Source organism: Crocodylus siamensis, chromosome 10 (assembly GCF_052110815.1).
Source record: "Crocodylus siamensis isolate JL-2025a chromosome 10, ASM5211081v1, whole genome shotgun sequence".
NCBI classification, from domain to species: Eukaryota; Metazoa; Chordata; order Crocodylia; family Crocodylidae; genus Crocodylus; species Crocodylus siamensis.
The window spans coordinates 31,473,845-31,497,291 of NC_143404.1; the positions used below are offsets into that span (position 1 = coordinate 31,473,845).

Below are 23,447 nucleotides of genomic sequence, written 5' to 3' on the forward strand. Positions count from 1 at the left end.
TTGGGAAGCCTCACAGCTAGATGACATGTCCCTGTGCACTGAATTGGGTCAGCACGTGATATTGGTCCATGGCTAGACCTGGTGCATAACTCCAGACCTGGCACAGTAGGTCAGACCAGGTATGTGGCTCCAGACCAGACCCAGGACACAGGATCAACCTATAGGCTCCATCCAGCACGTGGAGCTGGCAGTGGGCACAGGAGCAGGCTCGAATCCCTACCTGCTGCTATTCAAGTTACTACAAAGATATTTTTTCGTCAAGCTGCCTTTAAAAAACAAAGTTCATATTATACACAGGGACATGCTGTATGTGAGAAAATACAGTACAGGTAACCCCAGCTTAGCACTCTTAATCGGTTCCTGAAAAACTGTGTGTTAAACGAAACAAGTGTTAAGTTAAAACCAAAAGTATTTGACAACCCAAGATGGTGACCACAATTGTTTTTAATGACCCAAGATGGTGACTGCGAGTGTTATAATGAAACTTGGTGAGCATCAACTGAAATCAGGTATCAATTTAAAATGAGTGCTATAGTGAAAAAGCATTAAGTGAAACAGCATTAAGCAGGGGTTGCCTGTAGTACTCTTTTACACTGTTTACCTGGGGAGCTCTTTATCATAAGTTAGTAGTAAGGGCAAGTCCCTAGTTAAATTCCAAGGACTGTAGTGTCCAGAAAAGAACTGGTTAATTGTATATGTAATGAGAACTTCCAGAATACAATTGCCCAGAATACACTGGTTTTACAGGAAACATAAAACAGAAACTGTAGGGTACATGCCAAACTCTAAATAATAGAATTAGGAAGAAAGTTTCTTTACAGAGAAGTTGTTTTGTAACTGGCCACTACTGCCTTTCTTACACCTTCCTCTGAAATATCTCCTATTGGAGATACAAGTCTGGACTATGTGGATCTTGAAGGCGTGTCCACACATGCAGGCATGTGCGCTTGCAGCATGCTCAACTAGAAGCAGTGCAAATTTGAGCTGGGGCTTTTTGCCTCAGCACACATGCCCAGACATGCACTTTGGTGTGGGGCAAATTGTGCCACTTGGAGCAAAGTAACTCTGCCTGGCTCCTCCTGGATTTGCAGCCGGGGGCAGCTAGTGCCCGGGGCCAGCACCTGTGCTGTCCCCAGCAGTCTAAAAAGCTGCCCTGGCCTGGCCCCAGCAGTACAAAACGCTGCCTGGCAAGTAGCTCAGGGCTACTCGCTCTCAGGAGCTTCTGGGGCCTGGCCAATTGGTACCTGGATACACTACCCCTTGTGCCAGCTTGACTGCTGAAGCAGCCCTGAGAGTTCCCTGTACTGTCTACCCACTGCAGCAGTCTGGCAGCGAGGGCTGTTGCCTGGCTGTGACCTGCTGCACATATGCCAGACCCAGATGGGGACTGCACAGCCAACAGAGGCGTCTGCCCCTCTGGGCCAGCTGCCAGTGGGTTGTGGCTGTAGAGCTGGCCTCTGTGCGACACTACTGCCATGTGTGCTCCTGTCCAGCCATCTTGACAGCTATCACCCAGAAGATGTTCCAGGTGTGGTAGCCTGCTTTGAACTGTCAAATCATGTCCTCCTGGCCCCAATAAGCCAGGAGATCAGCCACCTCCAGCTGGGTCCAAGATGCCAGCTCTTGCAGGCAGGGTTCTACCACTGGCCTCCCTAGCAGCAATTCTGGTGTTCCCTATTGGAAAACTGAATAATCCCAAAGTCACTCTGTAAAATACCCCAAAATCCATGTTCCTCCACAATTAAAACAAAAGACCACTACAGTGTGCGCACGCAAGAGAGAGAGCGAGAGAGAGAGAACATGCGATCAGTTGGGCAACATTTTATCGATATATCTACAGTGTTAAAGCAATTTTGAAGACTACTAGTGTCTCTATCATAATAATAAAGTGAATTATAAATATGTTTCATGAATTCATGAATATATGTTTTGCTGCCCCCCACAATGGCAACCAGCCCCCGCTTGCTTCCCCAGTCCCCTGAATTGCTACCTTGCCTGGCCCCATCCCCCAGTGGCTCCTGCAGCCCCCTCCCCAATAGCTGCCCCACCCAGCCCCAGCCCCCACTTGTACCCCCAGCTCCCTGATGACTGACCCCACCCCACCCCCACACTGCAGCCTCCAGCACTTTAAAAAGAAAGAAAAAAGAAAAAAAAGCCTTTACTCACAACAGGAGCAGGGGCTGTGGGTGCCCTGTGGCCTCCTGGCAGAGCCTACCCCCCCATGCAGCACAAGACAGTGAGGGATAGCAGGGTCTGGGCTGGGGCTGAAACCCTGCCCTGTGCTATGCAGTGGGGGCCCAGTGACCCCTGATGGCAGCTAGAACTGTCAGTAAGTGCCGGGGGGGTTGTTCTTTTTTTTATTTCCTGGGATGCTGGGGGAGGGGGCTTGAGGGCTGGGTGGGGCAGTGATGGGGGGTTTGGCAGTGCAGGTTTCCCACAGGCAGGCAGCGTGCTTCAGCACCAGGGTGAGGGCTAACCATTGGCAGCCAGAGCGTCTCTGTGGATGACCCAGCCTCTGGTTCCCTCAGGGCACCCTGCCCCACTTTTTCTTCTGCGGGGTTTTTTGACCCCTGGATATCCAGGGGTCTATGTTTTCCCCTGTGCTGCAAATTTACAGCACTGGGAACATTTTCGTGTTCCTGCACGTGCCTCTTGCAGTGTCTCAAGGGAGTTTGAGACACTGCAAGAGGCATGTGCAGGCTCATCTAGACATGCCCTGACTCAGATTAAGTATGGCCATTCATAGGTCCCATATAAAAGAATTAGAACAAATAATGGTAAGAGCTAAGTTTTAATGAACATTTGCATGTAGGTAAAGAAGTATGAACACAAGAATAGTATGCCATTAAATAGTCACTACGCTTGCAAATGACACTCATTGTGTTCCCTCCTTTTGGAAACTACCAGAAACCAGCCAGAGTAGCATTATATATAGTTGCATCTGGTGTAGCTTTCATAAAGGCAGTTACTGAGGTCCAGCTAATCCTGTGTGTTTTTTCATCTTATTGTTTGGTCATGGAAACAGCAAAAGGCATGGCAAACTTTTTCCAATCTGTTTTTGCAAACTCTTCTATAGCATCAACTCATAAAACAGCAGTGCAAAGTATTTCCTTTTATTTATATTGATGTTTTCCTTACTTTATTATAAAGCAGTTATAACTTACCATGTCTACCTATAAGATTATGTTTTTCTTGTTTTTTTGCAGCTCCTGTTATTTCTTTGCCTCCTCAAGATGTCGAGAATTTCACAGGTAATGACATAATTTTTGGCTGTGAGGTGTCAGCCTATCCTATACCACACCTGGAGTGGAAGAAAAAAGGGAATAAAATGTTTCTGCCAGGAGATGATGCCCACATTTCAGTCCAGGTAGATGCTTATTCCACTCACCATGGTATATATTACCAAATTTGGGGTCAAGGGTGGAGGTTTCACAGGAGTTAACTGTTATTATTGCCTTTTTCCTGTTGTTTCAGTAACCCAGTTTTTCTATACATAAATAACAAGGTGTAAAACTGTTGCAAAGTCTACGGTGGCTTGATAAGTAGATTCTCAACAAGGGACTTGATAGTATGATTACATATTGGACCTTACAAAAAAAGTGCATTAGCAAGTGCTTCATGAGAGAAGACAGTATATCTAGAAGAAACAATAACGCCGAAATCTTTGTAGTCTTGGCTCTCTTTGAAGCATCTGTTCCAGATCCTGTTGTCCTCACCTAGCAAAACTTCTATTGATTTCATTGAAATTTGTGTCTCTATAATGTCTGTACTTATCCATTTCTCAGATTACTCGTAATTACATAGTCATTACTAGAATAAAAGCCACACACACACACAGACTTTTGATGGTGTGTTTGTGTTTACTCAGGCAAGAGGTGGCCCTCAGAAGAATGGTGTGACAGGCTGGCTGCAAATTCAAGGCCTCAAGAAGTCAGATGAAGGTGTCTACATTTGCCATACAAAAAACAAATATGGTACTACATGTGCCTCTGCAAGATTAAAAGTCATTGACGGTAAATTATTTTGATATGAAGGATCTACAAGTACATGACTGATACTTGATTTCCACACACAGGCTTTAGATGCCACATATGGTTACCTATACAGGATATTCAAATCCTCCATTTCTTGGAATGTAAGCTGATGTTTGGGAGCATGAAACAGGCAATTACCCAACAAAGGATGTATTACTACAGTCTGTCGGGTAGCCACTGGATAGAGACGTGTGCCCCTATGTCCTGACATACACCGGTCCCCTCAGGATGACTGGAACCTGGTTTGCTCAGTCTAGGTGGGGTCCAGAGCTCTCTCTTCCTGCCTGCCATGACTTTAATGTTTAAGAAGTATTAATGACAGGGAGGTGGTGACTACCTGCCTCCACCTAGACTGACCGTCAAGCTCCACCCAGCTTCCGAGGTTTTGGGAGAAGGGATGGTACCTGAATTAACCAGTCCAAGGCAGCTCTTTCTTTTCTACTTTTATTTATTATTTTTGCTCTTTTTTTTTCCATGCAAGCCTGAAGGGTTTTCTTTTAGTTCTGGGGTGGGGGAGAGGAGAAAAAAAAAAAAGGACTGCATCCCAGATGTCTTCCGGGGCTCTTCAGAGGCTCCTCCATGGCTCTAGAGTTTTTCCCTGTGGCTCTGGGGTTCCTTCTCCCGGCTCAGGGCTTCCCCACTCTTCTTTTCTAATTTCAGCCATGCCTGGCTTGATTGGCAGTGCGCGACTGCTTAATGAGCATGGGAATTTTCGTCTTCAGCGGAGCAGCTGGGGGGAAGGCTGTCTCTGTCTCTCATGCACCGATGGCAAATGATCCGCCACTCTCTCCTGCAGTGGGGCCATTGCTGCTTCTTCAGCACCCTCCAAGACGCTTATTCTGGCGGTGGAGCATTCTCCTGGCGTCTTGGGATCCCCAGCTCCGTCTTCCTGCACACCTGCCGTCCAGCCTCTCCCCACTTTTGCCTCATCTCTGGCCCCCAGATATTGCTTCAGCTGTGGGTTCCCACCAATCTGCCTCACCTGCCAAGGTGGTAAAGGCAGGAGGGTGGATAGGGAGCTCTCACCGCAGCACCAATACCTCCATGCAATATGGACCATGCTCCTGGCTGGGGGCATGCCCCAGGTGAGTATCGCTCAGGTCCCCACACAGTGCAGGGATGGTCTACATTCCTGCAGATTTAAATTCACAAGAACTGGCCCTTAAATGAACCTGCAGTTTGTTACAGTAAATACCCAACTGATAGCTAAGAGTGACGTATTAAGATGTTGGTATCTTAACAGGTCTTTTTAAGAAATGTTCAGCTCTAAATAGTTTTAGTCAAAAGTGTTTCTGAAATGGACTAAAGAAAAATATGTCAATTGGTTGATATTATGCGATTTTCTTACTATCTCCACTTTTTCTTGAGCATGACAAAAGTCACAGTTTTAAAGTTCATAAGACACAACATTCCATCATCTTGGAAAAAACCCCTTATCTGGTGGGAATTCTGCTCCCAGTTTATTGCTGTAAATGGTTTCATACAGCAAGTATGTAGTCTTTTACTTTTTGAAAAATTGGGACATGTTGTTGCTTTTTTAGCAGGGTTAGAGACTGAGGTGTAGGAAAGATATGTAGGAAATAATCATTCTATTTAGTGCATGCACTGTTATTCTTGGTGTAATTCTGCAGGTTAAGCTTCCTCTGACTCAAATGACAACTGTGTTTACTTGGCATGTCTAGAATGAGTCAATATTGTTCAAATTTGCCTTTTGTTTGGAGTCTGCCTGTGTCCCAGCTGCCAGCGGAGGGTTCGGGATTGAGAGTGTGGTCGGGGGTTAGAAAGGTAAGAAAGATTTATTGACTTAACAAAAACACAACTACACGTAGTATACTAAGACAGATAATGACAGACGATAATAATTCGCGTCAGCAACTTATTGGCAGTCCCCTCTGATGCCTGATGTATAACAAGTTTCTCTTTCCACAAAGCTCAGCGAAGTCAGGCATCCCCAATCAGCGCTGTCCGAGGGATACTGGGAAGGACCCTGGTATTCAGCCCTTGGGCTTCTCGAGATCCATGGGCCCAGTGAATCCAGACCAACAGCTACTTTGTAGTTCCTTTCACAGAGCTGTATCTTCCTTCTAAATGATTTCTGGATGTGCCAGACAATTTATAACTTCTGAGCTATGCTGATAACTTATAGCCATTCAGATTCTTTTTACTTCAACTGTCCTTAGATTGACCAATAGCAGTACAAGCCTTGCATTCTTCCGATAAGGTTAATTTTAACTATGCCACAGGGCCTACGATCACCTCTTCTATAAGACTTTGCTAAATTTACTAGGCCTCATACTACATACAAGGGCTTACTACATTTTAGACTTTAATTAGGCTCTTAGCAACAACATATAGCTTAATATCTGAACAAATGACAGAAAAACACTTGGTCTAATCTTCATAGAGCCTTCAGCAAGCACCTTTATCACACAGACATAATTTTCAGCTGTCACAGACTGAATCTGGACTTGACCCCCCCAGAATCTATTTGAGGCTCCTATGAGTGCTAGTTGGAAGGGGATGTTGTAGCGAAGTTCAGGTTTCAGGGGCAGCCATGATACCCTCTGGTGACCACACAAACTCTGCTGTGCTTCAGCTCCAGAGTACTTTCCGCTTCTTGCTTGCTTCCCACACCTTAATATATTTGCTGGAGAATCAAAAGGGATGATGCCTAAGGGTCCTACAGTAATCCCCAGTCTTCTTGACAGCCAGCAGGTCCCTCCCAGACCCCTCTGGTCTCAGTTCTGCCCCTTTCAGGTTAAATGAGTCCTCCAGACCTGTTCATGCCCCCTAGGGCACTTGTAGCCTTAACAGCTATTTACACCCTCCAACTTCCCCTACAGCCATGCCTATAGGTATTACTGTTCAGCCATTCTCCCTTCTTGGGGCCTTGGCCTTCCCAGCTTCCACCCCTGTACTCTAGCTGGGCCTTGTAGCCTAGGCCCATGGTTTGGGACCTGGCTTCTGGGCTCCAATCCTGGTCTCACTCACTTTGTTTCTGGGCCCCTCTGGCCCTGACTGGCTTACTTGGCTACAGTCCTTCCATAGGCTATAACCCTATAAGACTCAAACCCAATCTATGTATCAAAACCCTAGCCCCTGGCAAGACTCAGGACATACTCTCATGCTCTCAGGACTATTGGGACCTCTGCCAACACCTGATAGTCCCAAATCCAAACTGCTGGTTTAAACAATGACAAAGGACTAATCCCTCTGGCTATAACACAACCTCCAAGCCTGCTGGCTGTATAATGACTTCTCCCCTGTGCTGGGTCATGTCTCTATGGTAGCAGTCCTTCACCACCTTACTTGTATTCCAAGAGCATGCTAGGGCATTCCCTTACAGCCTCCAGATAATGAGCTCTTCTCTCTGCAGCTTGCAGGGCCAGAATGCCTTTCTGGTTCAGACTCTGGGCTTACGAGTTGCCTAAGCCCTGACCCTTCTAGTCAGGTGGTGCCTTGGCCTGCCACAAGGGTTTCTCCTCAGGGCCTAATGGCTGGTTTCCATGGCAGCTTGTGGCTGCTGCTGTAGCAATACCCCACTGCTCAAGCTAGGTTCTGCCCTCCTGTCTTATTGTCTAGTGGCTAACTTTGCAACAGGTGGTCTTAACCAGAGTTCTCCTGTCAAAGGTGTAGGTGCACTCCTTTACTCTAATGAGCAGCTCCCTGCCTAGACAGCAGTGGTTCTCTACTGCTGTCCTTCTTGCATCTGACCTATATTCTGCTGCCTGGGCAATATCAGCTGCAGTTTCTCTCCTTAAAGTAACAGGAGCCCCATGCTCCCTGTTACAGACTTATACTGACTCCAGTGCTAACCTCATGTGCAGGATTGAACACATTGTTTACTTCTTTTTGTAACGGAGCTTTAAAAGGTGTATTTTCAGTATTCTAATATCCAATTAACAGATATCTTTCTAGAAATCCAAAGTCTTGTTTTTTTTCTTAGTTCTTGTTTCATTTACAATTCTTCTAATTTGGAGCCAATTTATGTCTCGGTATGCAGGTTCGTCCTCTGCATTTGAGATTACTGTTGGCAGCCGAATCACAAGCTACAACACAGATTATGAAGATTATTATGACCATGCTGAAGATAAAGAGGAGGAAGAAGATGAGTCTGGAGACTATGAAAATTGAGACAAGACCATATAAGAGTTTAGGTACACTGGCTGTCCAATATCCTTGCCATTGAAGTGTATTTACTAGGATAATTTATGCAATAAAAAGTCCCATAATTCCCACATACATACACACCTTTTGGGAACACACTTTTCTCAAGGTGTATTGTGTTGCTTACAAGTAATGATATTTTTTATATATACATTTATATCTCTAGACTGTTGAATAAAAATCTTAAACTTACCCTTACAGGTACCAGAAAGATAATTTTTTACATTTTAACTATTTAAAAAAGTGAGCTCTGAATTAAGAACATTACAATTTGCTTTTAAAAAAGTTCTGAAATGACAGGAAATCATAACCTAATTATCCATTTTTTTCTCATTTCTTCAGTGAATATGTAGGTACCAGGAAAGTGTTCATGCAGTACCAGACAAAAGTAGTGAAGATTACAGAATACTTTTTTATGTATATTTTCCACTTCATGCTTACTCATAATGTCTACAGCAGGGGTGGGCATTTATTTTAGCTGGAGGGCTGCTTAATAAGTTTTGGTGAACTGCTGAGGGCCGCAAGGGTAGCCCCACCCCCTGACAGGTGCCCTGCCCCTAACCCCTGATCTTTGCCACTGGAAGTCCCTCGCCTTGCCCCCAGATGTACTTCTATTCAGAGCAGGGGTACTATTTCATAGATTTCATAGACATCAGGGCTGGAAGGGACCTCGGGAAATCATCGAGTCCAGCCCCCTGCCCAAAGGGCAGGAAGTCAGCTGGGGTTATAGCATCCCAGCAAGATAAGCATCCAATTTACTCTTGAAGGTGTTCAATGTAGGTGCTTGAACCACCTCCAATGGCAGACTGTTCCAGACCTTGGGAGCTCGGACAGTAAAGAAATTCTTCCTTATGTCCAGCCTGAAACGGTCTTGCAGGAGTTTATGACCATTCGACCTCGTCATCCCTTGGGGCGCTCTGGTGAACAAACGTTCCCCCAGATCCTGGTGGTCACCCCTGATAAACTTATAGGTGGCCATCAGATCACCCCTGAGCCTACGCTTTTCCAGGCTAAAGAGTCCCATGTCTCTCAGCCTGTCATCGTAAGATCTGTTTTCCTGACCTCTGATCATGCGCGTGGCTCTCTTCTGGACTCTCTCAAGCTTCTCCACATCCTTTTTGAATTGTGGAGCCCAAAACTGGACGCAGTACTCCAGCTGCAGCCTCACCAAGGCCGAGTACAAAGGGAGAATGAGGTCCCGGGATTTGCTCGAGAAGCATCTATGGATGCAAGCCAGCGTTTTGGTCGCTTTACTAGCTGCAGCATCGCATTGCAGGCTCATGTTCATCTTGTGGTCAATGATGACCCCCAAGTCTCTTTCTTCTGCAGTGCTATCCAACGTAGCACTGCCGAGCCTATAAGGATACTGCAGGTTTTTCCTCCCAAGGTGGAGAACCTTGCATTTTTCGGTGTTAAACACCATCAGGTTCTCGTCTGCCCATTTGCTGAGCTTGTCCAGGTCAGCCTGGATCACCCGCCTATCTTCTGGCGTGGATGCTTTGCCCCAAAGTTTGGTGTCATTGGCGAACTTGGCCAGTCCACTCCTGACTCCAATGTCCACATCATTAATGAAGATGTTGAACAGGATGGGTCCAAGGACAGAGCCTTGAGGGACCCCACTGGTCACAGGGCACCACGATGAGTGACTGCCATCAATTACAACCCTCTGGGTCCGACCACGGAGCCAATTTCCCAGCCAGCGGATCGTGATGGAGCCAAGGCCACAACTGGCCAGTTTGGCCAAGAGGTGATCATGAGATGCCAGATCAAAAGCTTTTTTGAAGTCAAGATATATGACATCAATCTCTTCTCCCTCGTCCCGGTGATAAGTCACCTGGTTGTAGAAGGAAATGAGATTGGTCAAACAAGACCTACCCACAACAAACCCGTGCTATCCCTTAGGATGTTAGCCTGGGCCAGTCCATCAAGGATGGCCTCCTTAATAAACTTTTCTAGGATCTTCCCCAGGATAGAAGTCAGGCTAATGGGCCTGTAGTTAGCCGGATCCACTCTCCTCCCTTTCTTGAAGATCGGCACCACACTGGCCTTCTTCCAGTCTATAACATATTTTAATTTCATTTCAAGAAATATTTTTCTCCTGATTTACAAGTGTTTCATCGAGTATATAGAGGTGATTGCATAATAGCCCAAAATAAAGTCTTATTCTTGTATATTGAGTGTGGGGTGTGGTTGGCGGTGTGGGTGTAGGGTTTGTGGGGAAGGGTGTGGCTGTGCGGAAGGAGGGGGTGTGTGTGGGGGAAGATGTAGATGTGTGCATGGGGATGGTGGGATGTGTATGTGGTGCACAGCCCCTGCACCTGGCCAGCAACAATAGCAAGTGGTGGGATTTGTGGTGCTTATGGCCAATGCAGGCAGAGCCAGTTCTGGGACTTGCATGTGGCAGCAGGGAGTGGGGCCATGCTGGCCTGGTTCATCATGCAGGGCTCCCCACATCTCACATGCAGCTCCCAAGACCCAGCCAGAGCTGAGTGCTATGGGAGGAGTGGAGAGAGGGAGTCCCATGCAATGGAACTGGCAGCCGGGTCCTGCTTCCTGCTGCCACATGCAGTCCTGGGACTAGGCCAGAAAACAAGGAGCGAGGCTGAGCCAGCTTGGCTCCATTGTGCAGGCTCCCTGCTACTCCAGAGAAGTCCTAGGAGCTTCACATGGTGGTAGGGAGTAGGGGAGTCTGCTGGCTCCATTGTGCAGGACTTCTGCGCAGTGATGTGCAAATGCCAGGAGCTACACGAGCCATGGGGAGCCCCATGTGATGGAACTGGGCTGACCTGGGCTCTGCACCCCCATTGCCCTGCTGGGCATGGGGGCCCTGCTCCAAGCTCTGTGCTCCCACTGGCCCCAGCCCCTCCACCACTTCCATCTAGTTGCCGCTTTCCCCTGCTTTCCTACCTGCTGCCTGGAGTGCTGCAGCAGACAGGAGGAACAGCTGCTAGAGGCTGGGGGAGCTGAGCAGCTCTCCATGTGGCTGAAGAAGTCCCACCTGGAAGCTGTGTGCTGGCCAGAGCAGGGTCAGGGCCCAGGCTCTTCTGCACACAGGGATGGGAGCGCAGCGCGCTGCTGTGGTGGGAGTAGGCGGTGCTTAGCCCCAAGTGGAGCACAGATGGGGCAGCTGCAGGCTGGGCTGGAAATAATTAACTGGTGGGAATCTGTCCAAAGGCCAAATTAAACTGCCTGGTGGGCTGGATTCAACCTGTGGGCCATATTTTGCTCGCCCCTGATCTAGAGAAATTTTTAATCATTGACATGAAATTTTCCATGTTTTACTTTCTCTCAAAAATTAGTTGTTTAGTGTGTGTGGGGGGGGTGTTTTTTTTCAGTTTGGTGCACAAAACTATTTCACTTTTCCACACTGTATTAAAGAAGTAGGTATCATAATTCAAAGTGCTAAAAGGAACTGTATGACTTTCTGCCCATCTTTTTGAATGCACGTAGTCTCTGGCTCATTCCAAAACAATTTCTTCCCTAAATCCAACAGCAACATGTATTCCACTCATGTACCTACAGTATTTGCAATTAAGTGCTAGTCTGGATACAGATCCTATTTGTCAAGGGGCACATCTACATGAGACGTTTACTACAGAGTAAGAGTAATTAGCTCTGCAGTAAACATCTTGCGTCAACATGTGCGAACCTATTAGGCCCTAGGAAATTAATTAACTGTACAGCAGGGTAGTACTTGTAAATACAAGTACTACTCTGTTGTGAAACTTTTAACTCCACAGCATCTCATGTACAGATGCTGACGGGGCTGGCTGGGGCACAGGGATCCTTCAGTGTAGGGCTGCCTGCTGACCAGCTTTACATTGGAGCACCCTCATACTCCAACCAGCCCCTCCGCAACATGTTAAGCTGGGTCAGAACAGCCCCAGGTTGGTAGGCTGGCCCTCCCCAGGAGCCCTCTGCCAGCTGGGGCTACTCTGACCTGGCTCAATGTGCTGCAGTCCTGGGGACACGTTCAAATGGCACACCAAGGAGCAATAAACTGTGGCTTGATATGCACTGGAGTTTACTGCTGCGTGCTAATAGCACATCTAGAGATTTCCCAAGGTGGTGGTAATTTATGAAATAAAGTTAGATATATATTAATCTAAAAGGGAACAAAATCAATAGAACATCTTAATTTCTAAAATTTTACCTATTGAAAATGTATAAGCTTCAGATGTTGAGTTCAGGAGTGGGGAGGCAGTTGCTTGCTTTTTTGTTTTTGCATAAGCAAGTGAACTAAATTCAAATTACCAAAGCATATAGTTTAATTGTGACACAGTACAGTTTAAGAGAGGGGAGCAAAAGATATGATCTTCAAAATATTGTCCATGGAGGCAAGCCAGAACTCTTAGTGACCTCCTGCTGCTAATTCAAAATGAAAACCAGAAAGAATGACAATTGAAGACGAAAAACATGCTTTGTATTATGGACGTGTCAAATACAATTCCTGAATGGTCTGGCCTGATTCCTTGTGGCTCCTCTCAAAGAGCAAATCTTTCCAAAGTATAGATTTCTAAAATTAAATGTATTTCATTTCTGGATGTGTGTATTCTTTGTGTTATTTTAACTGCTACTTTTGCTGTTATTTATCACCAGGTAATTGTTATTCCTTTCAGTGGAAAAATTGCATGACAGAAAAAAATTGAGTCATTCAAGAAAGAAGGTATTCTTTGACAAGTTGATGTTTTGTTGTCTGCTTTCTGTGTGGATGTGCTTGCTTTTTTTATAAAAAGAAAATAATTGAAAGGGATGGAGCAGATTTATCTCCCTCCATATTGGGTAACAATATGCGTAAGCATTATATAAGAACATAAATAAAGTAGATCCAATTCTGAGCAACTTCTCTGTAGCAAGAGGTGCATTCAAATAATCTTGAGTAACAACAAATTCAGTAGACTGGTGCCCTTCCTCACAGCAGAAAATGAGGCATACATATGAGCTGGCCATATGTTAATAGCACAATATAGTCTGAGTGCCCTAGAACATTAGTGACTCATATATTCCTTGTCCCCAATCCACCTCCTGTGAAGGCAATAGCAATTTTGCTGTTGACTGCAATGAAAGTAAAACTGAACCTTTATAGTTTCACAATATTAAGTATTCAATTGTAAAATGAGTATTATGCCAAAACCGTGCACCATTCTCTTTTCTGTCAGTGTCCATCAGGGCAGCATCTCCAGTGTGTTCTACTTTCTAGCTTTCAGCATAATAATAATAATAAAATTGTAGTAAAGCTCTTTATTAAATTGTGTTTCTTTTAGGAAATTGACAAAGATTTGTATTCTTTATAGTATATCTTGGTGTATTAAAAGCCTGAGGAAAAGCACCTGAGCTCTGGTTTGCTTTTGCCTACTTTCTCAGCCTGGGGCTTTGATGTGCTTAGAAGTTAGTCTCAATGAGGATTTTGAAACTTACATTTTCTCTGGGCTCTGATTTCAAATCTCTGGAGACTCCTACTTTTTCTGCCCATAAAGCAGTTTTACTTGCTGCCTATGAATATTGCATCTTCAACGCAACCAAGAAGGCATCTTGGCAGATATAGCCACATACTAAAGAGTGTACAAAATTGGCATTAAACGCACACTCCTGTAAATGAATGATGGTATAATTTCTCTAATACTACCGATTCCTCTTAGCTGAAGGAGCAAGAGTCTTAAGATTGCTTCTGCATTGCACATTGATTGTCTTTTTAAGCAAGCGTTGGACCAGCATAAGATTGCTGTTACTGTTGTGTATTTCAACACTGGTACATCTACACGTTCATTAATGCCATAATTATGTAATGACAGGTACTAACTTAACATGCCGTAATCGGCAGTACTGCACATTAGTGCAAACAAATGGCCTTTTTGTAACATTAATGCGAAGTAGACTAAATCTACTGCACATTAGCGCGGGTTTTGCCCACTAAACTAATGTGCAGTAGAATTAGTCTACTGCGCTTAAAGCATCTTGTGTAGATGAGCCCACTGTGTCTATGAATCAAGTTCCACTTGTAGTTATTTTTAATGAGTGCCATTAGCACTATACTACCTCCTTACTGTTTAGGCCAATATCCTAAACTGCTAATATGACTGAAGAAATACTATAATATATAAACAGTGCTTTACTCTGAAGGAAGCAAGTTTCTTATAATACCTTTAATAATCCAGCCCAACCAACACATTAAGATATTGAGCCCTTAATATTTCAAACCTTAAAATGATTGAGAGATTTACATTGTGTGCAGATAAACTGTTATTGAGAAACTTGCCCAGTGAAATGAGATCTGGAATTGTAACGTTGTGTGTCCCAATGCTGAAACATTGCTGAAGTGCCCAAGATCTGCAGGCTGGATCAAATGGCTCCACGGGCCAGGTCATTCAGCCTGAAGGGCACCCCCCCCGCCCTCACTCCAGAAATTGGGGAGAGGGAAGGAAACGGCAATTAATGCTGCCACTGCTCCCCTGGCACTACATATCTGGACCCATGGAAAGCCCTGTGTGCCAGATGACATGATCCCACACAGCAGATCACTGGGTTCCTGGCCCCGCAAGTTGGATGAGGGTCACTAGGGTGGTCTCTGGGCCAAACTGGAACTATGCACCTGAGCCAGCATGTGGGGCCAGTCCAGCACAGTGCCACATGAACCCCATGCCAGCCCTGTGCTGCATACAGAGCAAATCCCAGAGCGTGTTGCATATGGTACATAGGGCTGAATCAGCCACAGCAGGCTACGCCAGCCATGTACTGGATGCTGTTCAGGGGCCTGGCATGAGGCTCATGCTGCATGGTGTGCTTTGCTACTTAGGAACTATGTGCTGGCTCCAACACTAGCGCTGGCCCCAGGCACACGTAGCATATGCCCCAAACCAGTCTGTGTTGCATGCGTCCTTGGGGCTGGGTCTAGCCTGCTTGCCAGAGTGGCTCTACATGGGCCAAACCACAGACGGCCTCTGCCCTAGTCAGGTTATGGTTTTCATGCCTGGTAACCATCCCCTCCATCTTTCCTATTGAAATGTTCGGGTTTTTTTATTCCTTTTCCCTGTGAATTGGCGCTGAAGGCTGAGGCCCTCCTCTGCCCCAAGTTAGGCTACTAAATGCACCTGCACACACATCAGGGGAACTGAAATCTGGACCCGGCTTTTGGCCAAGTCACTGAGGCCAAACGTTTCAAAGGGGCCAGCTGGGGTCCCAGCTTGAGATACTGGACCTCAGACGTGGAGATGTTAAAACAGCATTTGGTTGGGGGAGGCCCGAACAACAAACTCCACCGTAGCCTGTTCGCCCTTCTTTTCCCTTCAGCGCCAGAGAGGACTGCCAGCCCGAGGGCGCGTGCGAGCTGCAGGTCCCAGCAGTACGCAGCTGCTTCGCAGCGCACCGAAGGAAGCAGCACAAGCGCTAGGCCGAGATGTTCCGCTTTCCCTTCCCGCCGCGCGAAGCCCTGCCCGCGGGAGGCCGCTGCACCTTGCCCCGGGGAAACAACCCCCGGGGGGCGGGCGCCGCGCCCAGCTGCAGCGCCCCGGGGACGAGTTGTTCTCCGGGCTGGTCCTCCGCGAGGGCCAACAACGGACCGCTCCCCCCCGTCGCCAGCCCTGCGGACCACTCGCCACACTCGCCCGAGCAAACGAGGAACCTCCTGCCGTCGGCCCCACCCCCTCCTCCTTGGCCCCGCCCCTAGCCCGCCCCCTTATCTCCGCCCTCCTCCTGTCCCGCCATTGGCCTGCTACTGCCTTGGCTCCGCCCATCGTTCCCTACTCCCTTAGCCCCGCCCCCTCCTCCAGCCCCGGTACGCGTTGGCTCCGCCCATAGCCCGCCCCTCCCTTCGCCCCACCCCTCGGCTCCTACCCTTGGCCCCGCCCCTCCTCGGGCCCCGCCCACGCCCGCGGTCTGCGCTGGTCCTCCGGCGCCGCCCGCGGTCAGGTCCGGCCCGTCCAGGCCCGGCCCGGCCCGCGCGTCGCCGCCCCCCCCCGCCCGGGAAGATGGCGCTGCGCGTCCAGGTCAGTGCGCCGGGCGGGCGCAGCACCGGGCCGCAGCAGCCGTTGGGCCAGGCCTGGCGGTTGCGGGGAGGCCCAGGGCGCTGCCGGCTCGGCTCGTTCGTTGGGGCCGTTGGCAGCGGGGGGGCGCCGGTCGCTGCTGCGAGAAGCGCGGCGGAGCCCGGGCTCGCTCGGCCGGGGGCAGCCGGCACGGGGCGGTCGTCCTCGTCCCGGGCAGGGAGCGCAGCCTCCCGGGGGCCGCGTCTTCCTGGCCAAACCGTTGCCCAGCCTGTGGCGCAGCGCCCGCTCGGCGCCGCCGCTGGGCTCCGGCCTCTGTCGCTCCTTTCTTAGCCGCCGGCTACATGCCGCTGGTTAATGCCTTCCCGCGCGCAGGGCCGTCGCTCGCCAGGTGCCCGTGAAGGCTTGGCACTTGTACCTGGACCATGGGTTAGTGCTGGGGCTGTGTTCGCACTGCTGCCTGGTCCCAGCTGAGGGCAGAGGTGAGGGGGCCAGGGGGCCTGTTGCTCCGCGATGCGATGGCACTTTGGCAGGCGATGCCCGGAGCTGCCGATACAGTTGGGCTGCCGCACGTTGTGAAGCCCCTTGGCTTCTCTGCTCACCCGCTCTCCCTGTGAGGCTTTTCCCCGGAACTTCTGTTGCTCAGTGTTTCTCCCTTCTGTTGAATGTGCACTCCCAAATACATTAGGTTGCATGTTTCCAACTAGTTTTTATTTGCATCTGGATGGCATTGGTCATTTGAAATTTGGCAGCCCAGATTGTTGCCTGCTAGTTACATTTCCCCCCTATAATGCTTGTCTAATGATTTGAGCTAAAAAGAATTGCAGCTGTTTCTATCATCTTCTAAGTGCAGCATGTAAAGGTCAGTTTTTGATTGAAATTAAAAAAAAAAAAACACTCTTAGCTCTTATGTTGGTCAAGTGCAGTGACAGCTGATCAAATCTGGTGAGGGGTTTCCGTGTCTTTTCACAACTACCTCAGTAATTCTGCATGCTTATGACAAGTATATTCAGAGCTGCAGTCTTCTTTGCTCTGACTAAAAAAACCCAAAACCTTCTAAACAGGAATTGTCAGTTCTTTAGATCAGACTCATTGTTTTCTCTATTGCCTTCAGGGCTTGACATTTACCAGAAACATCCTAATAAGAAGCCTAACTTATTGGCCAGTAGCTAATAAGAAAGATGAGCATATTTACCAGTGAAATATCTGTTGAGAAGTAAGGTTTCTAACCCCACGCTGTGGGAAGTGGGAAGATGCTAGGACTTCTGGTAGGGGTCTTTCTCCTCAGAATCTGTTTTATCCGAACAGCAGTAATGTGCTGAACCATGTCAACTGCATTTTTAAAAGCTGCCCACAGGTTTTATGATAACACTACTAAAACTAAGTAGTCCCTTCAATTGTTTCCCAGTTCTTGAAAAAGACATAAAATATTGGTGTGAAGACTCAGGAAGACAGAGCTATGTGGAGTCGTTCTGAAAAATATCCTTGTAATGAAAAGAAGCAGAATTGTTTGTTTTTCATGGAAGCTTTGCTTTTAGAAGGACTGATTGTTTTTTGTTAGGGAAAACCACCTTTTATTTTCTACTTCAGCTGAGTGTTCTCCTCCTTGTTTTGCTCCTCTATTCTTCCCTTATTTATTTTATGTTAATACTTCTCAGCATTAGCCCCGTGTCTGGAGAGAAATTCTTGTCTGAGTCAGTAATTTTTTTTGTATCTAATCAAGGGGTCTTCTAGAATAGGGCTGGGCAATTATTTCGGCTGGAGAGCCACTTAAGTTTTGGTGAGTTGTGGAGGGCTGCAAACAGCCTTTCAGAAGATATCATTTTAACAGATTATAGGTTAACAAAATCATATATTAAAATCAAACATCCACTCTCTATAACATGCTTTAATTTTATTTTTTAAAAATGTCCTGATTTATGTGTTTTTAGTTGTGTATATAGGGGGATAGCATAGGTACTCAAAACAAAGTTTTATTCTTGTATATTGTATGTGGGGAGGGAAGGGGGCTGTTTGTGTGGATAGGAAGGGGCATGGGAGGGGGGTGTGCACACTCAAGATCCCAGGAACTGGCAGGGGATTGGGGAGAGGGAGGAGCGGGCAACGGGGTGCATGCAGCAGATCTTGCCTGGGTAGTGCAGTGCAAGTGCAGTCCTCCTCTCGTTCCCCTGTCCACAGTCTGAACTGTGGCTGCCCTGCCAGTGCTCCACATGAGTCTGAGCCCCACCTGGGGCAGCCTATGCTATGCTCCTGCCTGCATCTGCTCTGGCCCCTGGCTTGGCCAGTGTGCACAGCTTCCCAGTGGGGCTGCCTACTAGTGAGTGGCTGCTTATTGTGCTGGTAGCCAGGTGAGGTGAAGGCTGGGGCCAGGACCAGTGGGCATGGGTGGGAAAGCAGTGCAAGCTGCCTCATGTGGCAATGAGCAGGGCTTGGACTCGTGTGGAGGTTCTGGGGCTGCACCCAATTAATAGGTGGGTGCCTGCCCGCAGGCTGGATCCAGTCAGCTGGCGGGCTCGATCTGGCCTGTGGACCGTACTTTGCCCATCCCTTGTTCATGAGAGTGTTTCCTACAGCAGGGGTTGTCAGCCAGGGGTATGCATACCCCTGGAGGTACTCTGGTGTGGTTGCGGGGTAGAGAAGCCACCAAAACTTCCAGTTTTGTAATTGGTACCTCTGGACACAGGAGAACCCCTGCCTCCCCCGCGCTCGTTGACCGGCTGCCGGGGGACTTCCCGTTTCTTGACTGGCTGCTGGGGGTACACCGACCGAAAAAGGTTGAAAACCCCTGTCCTACAGTTTAAGGCAGGGAAGGGCAAAGTCCGGTCCAGATCCGGTTGGCTGTGCACTCCATTTGCAAGCTGTCCCTGCCCATTTGATGGGGGCCAGTCTCCATGGAGACCTCAGCCACAGCTGTGCTGTGAAAGCTCAAGGCTGGGATTGCCATGAAGACCAGCCCCAGCCGCGCTGGCAGAGTATATGGCAGAGCAGGGCAAGGGGCCGCTCAGGAGCCTCTGAGATCCTATGATGGGGGCAGCTTGCTCCGGAGCCAGGGCAGAGCCACAATGTGTAGCTTGCATGTTGTGCCTGCCTTGCTTTGAATATCCGTTAACGCATTGCCTTGGGGCGGGCACCTGGTGGTGGGTGCGGTGAGGCTTTGTGCGACCATTGAAAGGGACCTCCATCACCCCAGAGAACTCCTGAACTCACCTGCCACGACTTTGAGTGTATCTTCAGTGGTGGGGTCTCCTGTTGAAGGTCCCTCAGGGTTGTTTGCTTCTTCTGATGGATATTTGTGGGGCTCCACCTTCCCTATGCCCTTTTCTTACACCAGTTTCTGATGGAACCACCTGATCTTGATACAGCTGGCCCTCTGGTCTTGATGATCTGTGCTCTTTGCGCTCTCACCGGTATCGATTGTTATTTTCGTTTTTCCCAGCAGGGTATGGGTCTGCTGGGATTCACCCCTCTCGGTTACCTCTCCCGTTGTATGCCGGCTACTTGTCAAGTCTCGTGAGCATCCCCTGTGTTAGGATCTCAATCAGACCCCCTTGATGCAGACTTAACAACTAAATAGGAGAACAAAACAAAAACATAAGAAACAACAAAAGGACTACACACAGGCAAGTGGCAACGAAAGAGAAAAGACTTAAAAAAGAGGGTGGATAGAAAAGGAGAGATCAGGCTAAACAGTTCCTGCTCTCTTTCTGCCCTAGAGCCTGTGCCTGACTGCGTCCCCCAATGCTGCTCCACTTTCTGCCTCTGTTGAGCCTCTCTCCTCCACTCCAGACCTGTGGGAGCCTGGTGTGGAGAGCCTCTGTCATCTCCAGAGCTTCTATGGCTCTCCCCAGAACGAGGTCTTCCCCTGAACACTGGTGCTGCCTGTGACTAGCATGGGGGTGCACTGTATCCGTTGCCGCCTGAGATGCTTCTTTCCAAGTGGGATCTTTCTTTACACGCCGGCGCTGCCTGCCGCCAGCATGGAGAGTCTTCGCAGCCCCTGCTGCCTCTCCCCACTCTTCCAGCTTCTCTCCTGGTGTTCGCCTTTATCACGGCTGGCCGGAGATCACTCTTGACATCACCTGCCGCCTCCAGCTGTAGATAAGTGTGGCTAATGAACCGCGCAGGCTTCTCTCGTCACTCGTCCTGCGTCTGGAGTCCTGTAGCAAGTAAGTAACCCCTGATTTCGGGGTCTGCTGTCCCCGTCCCAGGTCCCCTTGTGGGTTTCTAGTTCCCCTGTGATTGTATCCCTGGGGCACATGTTCCAGACAGGGGTGCTCAGGCAGGGGATCATGGCTCTGCCCCGGCTCCTTGCAGCGGTGACAGCCTATTCTAGAGCAGTGACAGAGCTGTGATCCCCTGCCTACATGCCCCTGTCCTGAGAGTGCAGGTTACAGATCATGCCTCTGCCCTGGCTCCAGAGCAAGCTGCCCCCATTGCAAGATCCCAGTGGCTCCAGAGCAGCCCCCTGCTCTTTTTTGCCATGCGCCCTGCCAGTGCGGCTAGGGCTGGCCTCCATGGCAACCCCAGCCCTGAGCTTTCACAGCACAGCGGTGGCTGAGGTCTCCATGGAGACTGGCCTCAGTCATGTGGGCAGAGGCAGTTGGTAAATGGAGTCTAACTGCCAGCTGGATTTGTCATTTTGCGCATCCTTGGTTTAAGGACTTCAACTATGTATTTCTTGGCGTGCATTTGCATTGCATCTGGAGATGGGATTGCAGCATGTGTGGACATGAGCTACTTCAGGTACCAGCTATCAGGCTTCAGTGTAGCTCAGTCATTCTTTACCAGGGTGCCATACTATCGCTGATGATACGCAAACATGATTCATGGAAAAAAACGACGAGAGATTTCAAATAGGAATCTATAATATTAAAATCATTCTGACCCAACGTGGGCTTTATGAGTTCCTTGCAACAGAAGACTTACTTTCTTATTTTTCTGCAGTCAAAAACATAAGTGAAAACTAAGAGCTGGCATTTAGCAAGGGATGCCTTGAGTCCAACAAAGTTGAGAACCACTGATCTCAATTCCTGGTACACTTGAAGTACCAGTTAATGTGGAACTGTGCAGCAGACTTCAGCATGTGCTCTCCTCATACCCCAAGTGCTCCCTTAGCCAGACAGCCTGCCCTCAAGTTGGTGCCACTGTATCTTTGCTGCTGTTAATACTCAAACTGTAGGTTGCTTTAAGGTAGCTGCAGTATGGCTCTGGGCTGTGATCCCATCTTTGATTGCAGTATAGACAGACCTTTAATTTCTTTGAACAAATTAATTTGAACTCATTGGCAGTAATATGTTTGTAATTCTTGGCATTTAATTATGTGTTTTCAACAGTGTTATCTTTAGGAATGCCCCTGGGAGGGTGTACATCGGGGCAGACAATTATTTTGGGCGGAGGGCTTCTTACTGAGTTTTGGCAAGCCATCAAGGGCCACATGACTGACAGCCAGAGGCAGATTAATATTAATTTTCTAAATTTTTTAGGGGCCCCGCGGGCCAGGTAGAATGTCCTGGCGGGCCACATTTTGCCCACCCCTGGTGTACATAGTGCACAAGGGAAGGAGCTGGGTATAGCTGGTTTACATTTTCAGATGGTTCTCAAGTCTTTTATGCTTCAGCATTACTACTGGAGTGAAGTAATGGGTGGTGACAACCTCTATGTTTAGAAATGGTGATAAATAACAAACAATCAACCTAGTCCTGGGATAAACATGCTGCTTTTGAGGTAGCGTGAAATTTGCTTCAGTTCTGCCAGCAGCTGTGTTGGTAGATGGATAGGATGGAATTCTTTCCCCTGAGGCTGTTTAAAGCAACCAGTATTGTACAATGATCTTCTTATAATTGATATTTCAGAAGTGCAGTGCAGTACAGATAATAGCTTGGAGGATAAATTTTTGCTGCATTTGTATTCTTTATAAACAAATCATAGTAGTTTCTTCAGGCTTTAGTGTGTCAAGAAAGTTTCAAAGTTTCTTTGACTATCCTCTCTAGTGAGGATATTACTTTTTTTTTTCCTTCTCTTGAGCACTTGGGACATACCCGTAGTGGGTTCACTTAATATGTTCACAGTCAAAATGTATCTTTATTGATATCCGTGTTATTTGCTATAAGTAGAATGGGAATACCACTTAAGGTACTCGTATTGTAATGTGGACCTGTTGATTGTGTTAGGTCTAATTGAGGAAGATGGTATCTTGACATGAGGAAGAGTTGCACAGTCTGGTTTTGTGCTTGCCCTGGCTGAATTTAATTAAAATACTAAATTCTAGGAACACTGTAACTTGTATTTTTTGGCAGGGGGTGGTAGCCATTTCCTGCTGTGGACCAGCATTGGCCTGCCGTAGGCTGCAAATCCCCACCCATTCCCTACCCCACTACTTCCCTCCTCCAGTGCAAGCTGCCTGTGCTTATCCTCAGGGCAGATAGCCCCTCTGCATTGAGAGTAAGCACAGGCACAAGAGAACAGTGGGTACTGCTGCAGAAGGGGCAGGTAGCTTGGGGTAGCTGCACATCGCCTGATACCCAGCATTGGGTCAGATCTTCATGGATTGGATCCTAGCTCTTCAGGGGCCAGCTCTGGTTGTCAAGCCATAGATTGCTGATCCGTGTCTAAACACTGTTGCATCTTCCTGCAGCTCTACATAGAGAAGTTCTCTTCTACATATGGATCTCACATGGATCTTCTTTCTTTGCTACAGTGGTGTCAAGGACTGCTTTCAGCACTGTTCCCCCCCATCCTCTTTTATAAACAACAAAAAGTGGAGGGCAGGGGGCAGCTCATAATGGTGAGACAGAGTGAGGGGTAGCTGAGTTTTAGCCTCAGAAAAGATGCACTGCTTCCTGCAGGTATCCATAATTTGGTCAGAAAAATGCTACAGTTTGGAACATGCCTAATCTTTCCCAGGTTTTACACATGCAAGTCCTGCAACCAGTGCATTGCTCCTGGTGGAATGGAGCAAAAGACTTTATATCTTTGGCATCCTAGCTGCTTGATTGAATCGCTTAGATTTTCTGGACTGAAGCCCTCTTGTGGGCTTTACTCTTCAGTGGCTGAACCAAATTCCCGTAGGAATATTTGAGTTCGTGCTTTTAGGAGAAAAAAAGTTAGATTTTTGGTGAGCATTGTTTAATTTTCTATGCTTTTGATGGGGACATGTATTTGTGTAGATCTTCAACTGAGGGTTTTTTTGATTAAGTGGAGGATGTGCAGGAACATGCTGAGTGTATTTCTTTTCCTCTCTGACACCCATTTATATGTTTTGGCCTTTACC

General features: G+C 47.9%; 2 protein-coding genes across 3 annotated transcripts in view; both read left to right on the plus strand.

Moving 5' to 3' along the window:
- LOC149856382 (kazal-type serine protease inhibitor domain-containing protein 1-like) overlaps window positions 1-14,238 on the plus strand; it is a 31,830-nt gene extending 17,592 nt beyond the window's left edge. Inside the window, exons 2-5 of the mRNA XM_090020502.1 lie at window positions 3,207-3,367; window positions 3,869-4,013; window positions 8,038-8,191; window positions 12,801-14,238. Of these exons, the coding sequence (XP_089876628.1) occupies window positions 3,207-3,367; window positions 3,869-4,013; window positions 8,038-8,168 (437 nt within the window). The 3' untranslated portion in view covers window positions 8,169-8,191; window positions 12,801-14,238. The remainder of the gene's footprint in view (window positions 1-3,206; window positions 3,368-3,868; window positions 4,014-8,037; window positions 8,192-12,800) is intronic.
- A 1,825-nt stretch (window positions 14,239-16,063) lies between these two features.
- Window positions 16,064-23,447, plus strand: part of RANBP17 (RAN binding protein 17) — a 284,697-nt gene continuing 277,313 nt past the window's right edge. Inside the window, exon 1 of one of the 2 annotated variants that reach the window (XM_090064588.1) lies at window positions 16,064-16,183. In XM_090064588.1, coding sequence (XP_089920714.1) covers window positions 16,166-16,183 — 18 coding nt within the window. In that variant the 5' untranslated portion in view covers window positions 16,064-16,165. Of the gene's footprint in view, window positions 16,184-19,784; window positions 20,344-23,447 lie in introns of those variants that run through there. The other variant, XM_090064589.1, reaches the window with a different exon arrangement.